The sequence below is a fragment of the Limulus polyphemus genome, unplaced genomic scaffold, assembly GCF_000517525.1.
Source record: "Limulus polyphemus unplaced genomic scaffold, Limulus_polyphemus-2.1.2 Scaffold1773, whole genome shotgun sequence".
Taxonomy (NCBI): domain Eukaryota; kingdom Metazoa; phylum Arthropoda; class Merostomata; order Xiphosura; family Limulidae; genus Limulus; species Limulus polyphemus.
Window position 1 is genome coordinate 78,030 of NW_013667383.1, and position 12,959 is coordinate 90,988.

At 34.7% G+C, this 12,959-nt stretch overlaps 1 protein-coding gene across 3 annotated transcripts in view; it reads right to left on the reverse strand.

Annotated features, from left to right (window-relative positions):
• The window catches only part of LOC106464897 (meteorin-like protein), a 29,244-nt gene that overhangs the window by 11,210 nt on the left and 5,075 nt on the right, over nucleotides 1-12,959 (reverse strand). For all 3 annotated transcript variants that reach the window (XM_022392700.1, XM_022392699.1, XM_022392698.1), the window contains exons 3-4: nucleotides 7,200-7,594; nucleotides 4,074-4,130 (exon numbers count right to left, since the gene is read on the reverse strand). In XM_022392700.1, coding sequence (XP_022248408.1) covers nucleotides 4,074-4,130; nucleotides 7,200-7,594 — 452 coding nt within the window. The remainder of the gene's footprint in view (nucleotides 1-4,073; nucleotides 4,131-7,199; nucleotides 7,595-12,959) is intronic.

Sequence of the window (12,959 nt, forward strand, 5' to 3'; positions counted from 1 at the left end):
GGTAAGTATTTTCCGTTCTACAAGAATACTAGTGATGTCTGTGACTGGGTAGAAAGGTAATATTTTCCGCTCTCCAGAAAACTGATGATGTCTGTGATTGGGTAGAAAAATAAGATTTTCCGCTCTTCAGAATACCAGCGATGTCTGTGACTGGGTAGAAAGGTAAGACTTTCCGTTCTACAGAATAACAGCGATGTCTGTGACTGAGTAGAAAGGTAAGATTTTCCGTTCTACAGAATACTAGTGATATCTGTGACTGGGTAGAAAGGTAAGATTTTCCGTTCTACAGAATACTAGTGATATCTGTGACTGGGTAGAAAGGTAAGATTTTTCGCTTTCCAGAATACTAGTGATGTCTGTGACTGAGTAGAAAGGTAAGATTTTCCGTTCTACAGAATAACAGCGATGTCTGTGACTGGGTAAATTTGTAATCTAATGAACAGAATGACGGAAAATGTTTTCAGCTCAGAACCCTACATAGAACACGCGAAGCGCTGTTAATTTATTTTTCTATTTTATTTCTGACTGCTATTGCTGTTGTTTTAATGCAAAACTTCACAATGTCTGTGCTCTGTCCACCGCTGGAATCGAACCTCGGATTTAAGCGTTTAAATCCATACACTTTCCGCTAAAACACCGAGGGACTTTATTTCTAACTAATCTTTATAATGAATAATAATTTTAGAAAACAATAAATCTTATGAGTTTGTTTGTTGTTAAGCGTAATACTGAACAATGAGCTTTCTGTACTGTCCCCACCGAATCGATCAAATTCTGAATTTTAGGTTACAAGGCCTCAAATTTTTCGTTGAGCCAACGAGAGGGAGGAGGACTCTTATGACAGTTACTGAATGGAGTGTTTTAAAATTTTCGAGCAAAGCTACACAAATGCTATCTGCGCAAAGTCTTCCCTAATTTAAAACTCATGCACTAGAAGATGGCTAGTCAACAGTATTCACCGCTAACTATTGGGCTAGCTTCATCTGACCAACTAGTGGGACGTGACCGCCATTCTTACAGCGCCTCCACAGCTACAAATTGTAAAGCGGCAACAGGACAAGACGAACCATGAGTCTTCAGATTCACAGTCCGTGCAAACTAACCAGTAAGCTGTGCCAGGCCCGTTATCTTATAAGAGAAAATACATTTCAAGAAGCATTTTTTTAATGATGTAAATGATATCTCTCAAAAGCCTTATACCTCGATCATGATAATAGTCTGATATCGTATTAAAACAGCAGCGCACTTAAAACTGTAAATCTCCAGGACCAGAAATAGCATAACTTAGTTACACACAAAACTATATACAATCCAGACTGAAAAATAACTGCTGGGAGTGTAAAATGAAAGGGGGTATGCTGTGGAATTAATTAGAAACAGTAAATTAACATTATAAAGCGTTATGAAGCTCTAACTATCAATGATTGTGAATATAGTAATATTTGTCGAGAGGCTGAATAAACAACCCATGCATAAAAACAAAATACACACAATTCTCATAGATCAGCTTCGTGACTGCTAAGCAGAGTTTAAGCTGATTGCGGAAATGGTTTATATATATATATATGATAAATACTTGATCAGTAAAATAAAAAAAATACTCAATTATTCTGTTAAACGTAAACAAAGGTGCTTTTTTTACGTTTATAACCTCTTTCAGCGATTCGAAACGTTTTTGAAGTATTCTTGTGCGTTGTAGTTATTAAGTAAACAAGGTCACTCGTGTTTTAATAAAGTGTATTACGTTTACTTAATTCTTGTTACTAGGACGTTCCCGGTGACTCAGCGATAAGCTTGAGGATTTATAATGCTAATACTTGGAATTCGATCTCTTCGCTGGTCACATAGCAGATAGCTCTTTGTACGGCATTGTGTTTAGCAGTCATCTAGTCACTAGGAAATTAGTGAGACGTGTAAAATACGTATAATTTCTTCTGTGTATAAGGGGGGGGGGATTTTAAGGAATCATGTGCAACTGTTTATTTTTTGTTGTTGTTGTTAGGTTTGTTTTTAGAAGTTGTATCACTATCGTGAAAATCGTTCAGTAACGGTTTATTGTTTTTACTTCCGTACCTCAGCAAACATGAAATCCTCTTTCATCAATTTATCACTTGTCAGATAATAGTTGGATGCTGTAAAAAATGAATAACATAAGGCTAGACTTCAAATGACTCCAAAATAAGTTTCGACAAAAAAGGAGCTTATCTTGACGTATCAAAAGCGTTGATGAAATTTTTGAAAGATATTATCTAAAGAACATGCGTGTACAAAGTACATTGCATGAATTACTCTCATTCTATAGCCCCTAGTTTTCATGGATATTAGACGTCCAAGTAACGAAGGCGTACACGTGTATGTCAAACGTTGTCGTGTCAACGCACATGATAATAACAATGTATCTCAAGTTTTATCTTAAGTAAGTCCCATCTGGTGGGATTAAAGGACGAACATACGCTTGCTGTTATCAGAAACCTGAACTAAACATCTCTATTTTTCAAAGTTATAACTTTAAAAATAGACTCACAACCGGGTTAGACTACTGAGAAACGTCTCTTTTTTTCCTCCTTAATTAACGTTCCTGCGTGTTCTAGTATGCATGAAGATAACTTCTTTTTTTTTTTTTAGAATCATTTAAAAAAATCTTTTAGGAACGCATAATCACTAAGAAAGTAAGAACCCAAGAGCATCAGAACCATAATTTATTAATCTGTGTCGTTATAAAAAAACAAAAAAAAACGAACATAACAAAAATAAGAAGAGCATAATTAAAATTTGGAGTTTTGTTTTTTATAACACAGCAAAAGGTTTGAGGGAGAAACAGTTGTGGAAAAGCTTCATGAAGTATTTCACAGGAAAATACATCTAATTCGTATCAACATCTACATTTAAAATTTTTAAACATTATTATTTTTAGAAGTTACAGCTTTTACATAGGCTTTGAGGAAGATTTATTTAAACAGGTACGACGTTTTGATCTCTGCATGGTGTGATCATTCTCAAGTAAAAGCTGTAATTTGTAAAAATAATTATGGCCAGTGAGTAAACTCAAACGCAACTATTTATTTAACCATCATTAGTTTGACATTTATTTTATTATTACTTTTGTGGCCTGGCTTCATATTGGAATGGAGTCCCGCTCGTAACCAATTATAAATGAATACGTATAATATAGGCGCTGACCCTTGCAAACACATAAACAATGGTTATTAATTTCAGTCACTGACTCACACGTGTGATAATGAAACTAATTTCCAACTTGTATGCTGATTTACAAATATGCTGATAAACTGGATAATAGTTAATACAGGCGCTAACCCATTCAGACTGAAAAACTAGATGATTGTTCAGACATTGACCCATGCAGTCTTGCAAACTACACGATACGTATTTCAGGCCCTACTTATTGGAACTGATAAATTAGATGACTTCTAAGGCACTAATCCGTACGGTCTTGTAAATTAGATCATATTATTTCAGGCACTGCCCATTAAAACTAGTAAACTAGATAACAATTCAGACGTTGATCCATACAGCCTTATAAATTAGATCATACCTACTTTAAACACTAACCAAAGAAACTGGTAAACTAAATGACAATTCAAACATTGACCCATGCAGTCTTGTAAATTAACTTTCATGTAATTCAGGAACTACCCATTGAAACTGGTAAACTAGATGATAAGTAGTTCAGGAACTATAGCCACAGAAACTGTTAAACTTGATGGCAATTCGAGATTGACTCATGCAGTCTTTTAAACCAGATGATGCGTAGTTCAAGAACTATATCTACAGAAATTGGTCAACTAGATGACATTTAATTTATACGTTAGCGTGTTATAAAAGCCTGTGTGAAGTAACAAACGTTGTTTGACTTTTAAACCCAAAATGTTCTTTTTGTTGTACCAATACCAACAATAAGAGGGTGTAATAATATACGATTTTATACAATTTTTAATTTTTTAATCCAGTTTTATCATAGGTATAGAATGTCATTAGGAACACATGTAGAAAGAATCTTATAATTAAGCGGTTATGTGGGAAAATACAGATCAATAAGAAATGTTCATATTTACCAAAACTACTGCCACAGTAAAATCCAACTAGTTCTTCTTCTGTACACGGACGACACTCTAAAAAATACATATACATATATTGTAACTTCACAATTCACATAGTTAATTTAGTCCACATCAGAACAGTCATTGTTAATATGATATAAATAGCTGCTAGACCACTACTATGTGTCTGTCCTATCCCAACCGGCCTGATGAGCCTTGGTATTGTACTAAAGGCTTCATCGACACTGGATATGTCAGATGTAATGTGATTAACATATTATAACATATTCTTCCACTCATAACTTTTTAAAATTATTGTTATTAGTACTGCGAAATATTCATATGTATAGTAATTTTAGAGTATTAACTCTTTTTAGTGGTAATGTGATAAAAACTATTCCAAATGTCTCATTTTAGACGGTTTTGTAACCTCTATTCGATCAGTAAAGAAACAAAAACATCTATTACTGGCCTATCAGCTTATGGGTGGTTCAAAAAATCACCTACGAATGACTCAGGTGATATTTTCTTTAACCCTTAGTTTGCGGCTTGTGTAAATATGGTTACGACGGAGAATCTAACCCCGGGTTTTAGCGTTGTAAGACTCTAAACTTATCGCTGACCCACTGAGGGACAGATAGTTTTGTTTGATTTTAGTTATTAATGTTCAAGGTCAACAAGACATACCTTATTTCAATTCAAAAATTCTGTTCAATGAATAAATATGTTTTTAACATGCAGAACCTTGCAAGTGGCATTTCCGTTGCATTGCCTATACAAACCTTTAACTAATTGCATATTCTTGTATAATACAACATAGAATGATTCGTTTTCCAGGCCTAGCGCGGTAAGGTACGTGTTGTTTTACTCCCAAAAACATAATAATAAAATTAAACAAGTTGGAACGCAGGTGGAATTTAGATAAGCCAGTCATGTCCGTTTCAATTATCTAATTGTTTCGTTAACGTTACAGTTTTTTGTATGAAAATGTGAAATTCTTATAAACAAAACAGCGAGATTTAACGTACATTAAAGTCTTGGTACTTTTTGACTTAAGATCTCTCCATATTTCACCGACATCTTAGGACGCCCTCTACTTGCTACAAACAATTTTCCCACGTCACTAACACTTAACCTTTTCACCATCGCAAGAGGTCGCGACAGCCACGTTTAAATGTTTTTAATTCTTAAGCCTTCCTTCTTCTCCTCCTGTTTTTTTATATATATACATATATATTTCCCCGCGCTGATATCTCTTGGTTTTATTTTCCGTGTATACAAAAGGCATAGCAGTGATAAACAGTGAAACTGACTAAAAAACAAACAAAAAACTTGAAAAACAGTGGCGTAACTAGGTGTTTTTGCGCTCGGGGCAAATTTCACTAACTGCCCTCTTCCTCCACACTCTATATAATCATAAAGTAAAATCAATCCTGAAACTTTAATTGTATTTGTAGCTTAACGTAGAGTAAGTAACAATGAGCTCAAGTCTCTCGTCAAAATAGCGCAAAGCCTTGTTTAATATTGTGAGTCTTTCATCAAAATAAGTGACGTGGTCAGTGTTACCACGTTTTTCCTGAAGGAAGTGTAGTATATATATATAATAATAAAAATATATGGGAAAATTTTCCAAAATCATATTATCAGATTTAGTTTTCAAATATGCGTTAAATGAGCTGGAGCTCTGCGTCCCCTTCTGGCCTGCGCCAGGGACAGCTGCCCCGCTCACCTTCCCTAATTACGCTAGTGGTAAAATAAATGCACGTAACATATACATCAATAAACGCCTAAGCCACGTGTTTCATTACCTTAGCTCTCAAAGGTATGCAATGTATGGCAACAGAAAGAAAAAGTTTACAAACTTCTCAGTAGGCGTGAAAACTGTGGAACTGAAATTTTACAAACACGTTCAAAAGCTTATTACTTAATGTTAAGGTCGTTATTATTATTATCTTTTACCATTACAGAAGTTCGTGGCCATTTTTGTTTTGCTAGATTCTCGTGCTCTATCGACCATGTTGTAACCTGAGTTATAGTCAGTCTGGTCGCGCGAGCACACTAATGGATCTTCAGTGCAAATAAGATACGAAACACAGCTTTCCTTCAAATGGTAAGAAAGCTTGAATACTTTCCAAACTTGTTTTAAAATTTGAATTTACTGCAAAAATACTGTTCTAGAAGAGAAACAAAAACTGTAAATTGCACTAAAGTTCTGATGAAACATCATTAAAATAATAAAAAAACACATTTAAAATTTTCCATGAGAATAGATTTTAAACAATGCTTACACTAATGCTCAGTGTCAACAGAAGTGTTTCTTTCAATACCCCCTGGTGAACAACGTGTTAAATAAATTTATTAGAGCAGTAGATATTCAGGATGTTTCGAAAGCACTTATACAGACAACTATTGTAATAACTTAAAGCCTACAAGCTCATTGTTTATGTATTCAAAATTTCATAATAAAACATAATTTTTACATTCAGAAAATAAGACTTCCATATCTTACTTACTGAAAATCATCACCGAGCATACTCGCCCTTTCAGCCATGGTGGCGTTATAATGTGATGGTCAGTCCCACTATTCAGTTAGAGTAGCCCAAGAGTTGGCGGTGGGTAATGTTGTCTAGCTGCTTTCCTCAAATCTACTACTTCTAAATTAGGGACGGCTAATGCAAATAGCCCTCGAGTAGCTTGGCGCGAAACTCCGCAAACAAACGAATAAACTAAACAAATGTCTTAAACCTTAAGTTTATGCAATATTTTGAAAATATTGTTTGGTCGAAACAAAATTTTTGGAAAATATCAGCTAAGGACTAAAATAATTTACATCTGTAATGAAATAAATAGTTCAAAGCATGAAAAACACTACATGTTTAAATGATCTGAACTTAAGATCATCAAATTTAGTAATATTATAGAACGTAAAATGACAAAAATGGGTTTTTACACATATATATATATATATATATTACACACTAATTATTTAACTTATTCATAAAATATATTTGGAATTTGTATTATATTAAGTACAATGCGCCATTTTGTGGATCTATGAAGATAAAGAATTCAAACTTTATCCCAAAATATATAAGAATTCAATTTAAATTTATAAGTAATATGAAAAAATATATAACTTACCATCTAACTTATTGTATATAGTTTTGCCAGAAAATGGCTGGAGATCATAGTTAAAGGCTGCTATCTCTTTCTGTAGTCTGTTGTTAAATTGCTCCGCTTCAACGTAAAGCGCTATTTCTCCGTTTTGAGAGGTAAAACATCGAAACAGTTTTGGATGTTTTCCGTCAATTTTGCTGAACAATAAATGTAATTTTCTATGTCCTTCTATGTAAATACTGGCGCCACTAAATCGATCATCAGCTTGAAGGCACCCTTGAAATTCTCGACCGGAAGTTCCATGACGTAACACAACTCGCAGCGCCCCTCGCGGATATTTCCATTCAATCCTTCCTTGTGCACACCGCAAATAAATAGTCTTGACTTCATATGACTTAGATGCTTCTTGCTTCAGTCCACTGTTTACGAATAAAATAACGAACGTTTTATTTTCACATTGGTGGCATTCTGGTACACTGTTGAGGCTAGAACTTTTAAAAAAGTTTTATTTATGATAAAACTTTATTTATGACCTTCAGTTTCATTGTTGTATACGAGTGTGTGTTGTATCTATCAGCTAACTTTTTTCATAACTGTATTAAAAACAACGATTCACTTGATAGTCTACTGCCGTCTTGAAGTACGTATTGGAATCCGAGATCTTGGAATCAGTACGCAAGAGCGTTATCAACTGGACTGAGCTGTTGTTGGATCTAAACTTATAAAAGTAAAAAAATGTTTGTTTGTACACGAACTACTTGGTGGTCTTTGAATCAGTTTAAACCAAACTTGGTAGGATGATACATAGGACTAATAGGCATGGCATAAGGTGGTTATTACCAGGCCCCATCCACTTTGGACCATGTCTACAGCAAAATTATATTTGTTTAGCTAATAATTCCACAGTCTTAGACCAATTTTTATTCCAAAGAATCTTTATTTGAGCTTTTTCTTGGAAAATTTTGAGTTCCATGACGTAATACAACTCACAGCGCCCTTCTTTCTAAAGAGTAACCGTTTAGTGCATGGTAAATTCTGTATTGGGTGTTTAAGAGTAGAGTAGGAACACCATGAAATCTCTTTATTTTGGCCCAGGAAAGAGGAAGAACTTCTAATGTGGTCTATCCAGAAGCACTCAGAGTACTAACATACACTGAGGTTGTAGAGAGGGATTAGTAAAAGTAATATAGTAAAGTCATTGTAACACCATTTTTGTAATGTGGAAGAAAGTTGGTGTGAATTAAAGTAGTTGTAAAGTAAATTATGTGTGAAATAAATTATGCATATAAATATAAGTTATTGATTTAATTTATTAGTTCAAGCCCTACATTCAATCATTACGTCCCCGGACGTAAGACGGGTGTCTCAGCTTGTATTAGATCAATTTCAACCTCGTTTAATAATCAATCGCAATTATTATATTATCGTAACTATTTAATCAGCAACATTTGATCATTTCGTTCTTGAATAAACATAATTTCTATCCCATGAAAAATATCGGTGCTACGAAGATTTTCTGAGGTTCATAATGTTAGGCAATCTTAATAGAAAAGATGTTTATACTGGAAAATAAATTGCAGAAACATATAATGCGCCCTCATAATATTTTCATTTGGTTCGAATTTATGTCTATTAGAAAATTGCAGTCTTAAGTAACAAGACTATTATGAAAACGACCCATCAGTTATTGAAACTAAAATACTTGATAATCTGGACAACAAGGTTAGAGAGAAAATACTAAAATTTCACAATTCATTTGAAACAACTTTTATATTGTACTATAAATTTGCATAAGCATTTTCAACCTGTTAAATGCTACCTTCTGGGTACATGAACCGAATAGCCAAATTAGAGGACCATAGGATTCAGCCATAGCTGTCCCAAATTTTGAACCTCTAACCAAAAGGAGGATTTTTGCTCTGCAGCACCCGCCACCACAAGAGCTTTGTTCGACAATTCAAACAGAATAACAAGGTTGACTGTCATTTGTATAACGCGCCAACAGCTGAAAGCGCAGAAAGTGTTCATCTTCATCGTGGCTCAAACTTTGGATTTTGTATTCCGCAGCCCAGCACTCTGACCATTAAGCTTCTGAATTAGAAAATAGTAGCTCTACATGTAAAACAATGCTATTGTTATAAAAATATAGAACTTTATATTCAACCAAAACAGCAACTACAGTGTATACGTGTCTAATTTAAAATTAAACTTTTCTAAATTAAGCAAAAATAGTCGCCAGAAGAAAAAGTAGCCAGTAATGAGATGTTTATTGCCTATAATCATAAACACTTTGATATGAAAAGAGACATTAACGATAATAATAGAGTAATGGCGAAATTTAGAACTGTCACTGATATACGCTGATAACTACATATGTAGTTGTTCTTAGTATCGATGAAGACTATGTTACCTTGGCTATAAATGATGTCAGCATAGAGTTTTCATAGGTATATACAGTCCCTAGGCCAAGAAAAATAGATGGTTAGCATATGGCTTAATGAATTGAAAACAAATGCAATAAGTTCAATACTTGGCATTTCATGGTAACACGATAATATTTACTATTTATAACTTGGCATTTCATGGTAACACGATAATACTTACTATTTATAACTTAGCATTTAATGGTAACACTATAATACTTACTATTGATAAAATAATACTGAGCTCCAGTTTGAAGCAAACTTCTTCAATTTTTTTTTAATTGTTACGGTGAAATTTCGGATCAAAATTTGGTTTGTTTATGGCAAAGTTATTAAAATGCTATCTGTTGCCGTACCTAATTTGGAAGTGCTGACCAGAGGGAGAGTAACCAACCGGGAGCACCCACCGCCAACACTTGGACTATTCTGTTACCCACGAATAGTGAGACTTACCGGTATATTATAACGCCCTCATGGCTGAAAGAGCGAGCACGTTTGGTGCCGGATTTCGACCTCGCGACCCACAGATTGCGAGTCGAGCGCCCTAGCCACCCGGCCCTGAAACACGTGTCCGAACTTTCGAGAGAAGTTAGTAGGAGGCTAAAGCCCAGTAGTCCTCCAACTCCCAAACCCAGCTACATCTATATATATATATATATATGGATGATACAACATAGAGATTTACCTCAGTTATAGGCAATGATAACATAAACAGATACCTCGGATATTGACGATCACAACACACAAAGATACTTCGGGTACACATGATAACAACACAGAGAGATACTTTGGGTATAGATGATGACAACACGTAGAGATTCCTCGGATTTAGATTATGACAACTGTTAGTTATACCGTTCACACGAAGTCAACCCAAGTATAGAATGATAATTTCTTAGAGAGCTAGTCAAAATATGTGGTGACTGATACATATAGAGCTACCCCATATACAAGTAGATACAGATATACGCTGGTATAGAGCAGTGACAACAATCTATAGTTACTCGAGACAAAACTATATCGAGGGTAAAGTTTGATAATATATATAATTATGGAGATAATTATGTAAAGACAGATACAGGAATCAGAAACAACAAGTAATGTTATCCAGATGATTAATGATACAAAACGTTATCACAAAAAATACTAAATAAAAGCCAATAAGTTGTACAATAATATACTAATATTTTATACGTGAGTTCATTGCTTTACAAAGAGCATTACACTTGTTTTTCATTTTTTCCATGCCCCCCCCCCCAGTGGCTGAGCTGTAAGCCTGTGGGCCTATAACGCTAAAAGTTTGGTTTCGATACCCGTGGTAGGCACAGATAGCCCATTGTATAGATTTGTACTTAACTACAAAAATAAAATAAAATAACGAGCAAACATAACATTCCGTCATACAGTTTATGAATGAATAATTGTTCAATGCTGCTCTAAATGTTCTGTGTTTCTCCCCACAATCCAGTCAGGTTGTTTTATTTGGTGCCTTTTGACCTTCTTAGTTTTTACACAAACCCATATAGCCTCAATAATGTTCATATCAGGATTTCATGATGACCAAGCCATGATTGTAGTATTCCATTGGCCTCTTGGTGGAAAATGAATCTCCGTCCGATGAATCTTGATTCTGAGGGAATGGCATAATGCATAAGAATTATAATGTACTCGTTAGCAGTTAGGGTGCCATCAATTTTGTGTAGGTCACCGATTCCGTTGACTGAGATACAGCACTTAATATGTACTGATCCCCAACATGCTTTACTGAAGATGTTGTGCATTGGCTATGATACCGTTCTCCTCTTCGCCGTCGAACAAACTATGGTTCATTGTTGCCGAACAATTATTCGAAACTGGATTAATCTAAAAAGAGCGCACATCTCCAGTTTTGTTCATTTCACTTTTTGTAGTATGATTTCCATTTCAACCTTTTGGTTTCGTCATCTCTGCTAAACATATTGTTTGAACAGCTACAGATTCATTGAGACCACTTCGTGTTAAAGTGTCTTACTGTTTTCGAAGTAACTTTTACACCTGCAGTTACAGCAAGGTTTGTTGGCAATATTTGCACTCGATCGTCTTTTAATTTTCAAAGAATATTCCTGAGATACTTAACATCAGTTTGGAATGTTTTGAATTTTTTCCTCGTCAGTTTCAGGTAACCTCTTTAGAGTTTGCTGTTCAGCTCCTACTGACACAAGGAGTCTCTCCTCAATTTTTCACACTAAGTATTCTTGACCAGCCAAAACTTTAACACTTTTGTCATGCTATATTTCACTCCTCGAGGCCATGAATGGAACACATTACTATTACTATGCGTCGTATGACTGTTTATACTTTTTACTAGACTTTATACTGTTCTGGCACTTTCTAACACGATAAAAGACTAGCATTTCTGTATTATTTTCCTTTTGTACTATTTTTTATCTTTCCTTTCCATAATTATTTATAATACCGCATTCACAGTTATTGTGGCTATTGGTTGATGTGTAAGTAAAGATCCTATTGAGTGCATGCATCATGATGCTTCTTGCACCTCATCCATAAGTTACAGAGTAACTGTCTTTTACGATAAAGTCAAACGATATGTTAATGGCACTTCATTTTGTTGGACATATGGTGATTTTTTATACTGAATCTGGTATATTTATCGGCTCTGGTTTCTGCAGTTTGTCCCTTTAAGCTGATACATCTCGAAAGGATGGATTTTATTACGCGGAAAACATGACTTACTTCATGATGTACTACTATAACTGAGTCGAATTTGAAAAAAACAAAACAAAAACATGCAATAACGACCAAGGACATTTTTTATTGCGTTTCTCAGAATAAACTATACACCTGATATGTATAAAGAACAGTGCATACAAGCAGGTTAGGATTATGTAAAACCCGTTTCCTTGATTATTAGGGCACTAAAAAGTGGGAACTAGTGTTAAGAATGTAAAGTTGAAAGATGTATATAAATACAATATGTTATTTAGTGTATGAACTACTATTGGATTCAGTCAACCGTTGCAATAATGCCGGTTTTATACTGTAATAAGAAGAATTATTTAGAGCGAATGTGGTGCTTAGGTGGGTTGGTTACACTTTAAATTGTTTTAAAAGTGGGGTTAAAATTGTCGTTGAATCATATAACATAAAGTTTTTTGTTGTTGTTGTTGTTGTATCAAGAACATTAATGAGTTTTTAAAAACCGGAGATTAAAAACTATGATGAAGTATGCTTGCGGGAAAGCTGAAAATCTTACCTTTTGGGCCCGGCATGGCCAGGTGGTTAGGGCGCTCGACTCGCAATCTGCGGGTCGCGGGTTCGAATCCCCGTCACACCAAACATGCTTGCCCTTTCAGCCGTGGGA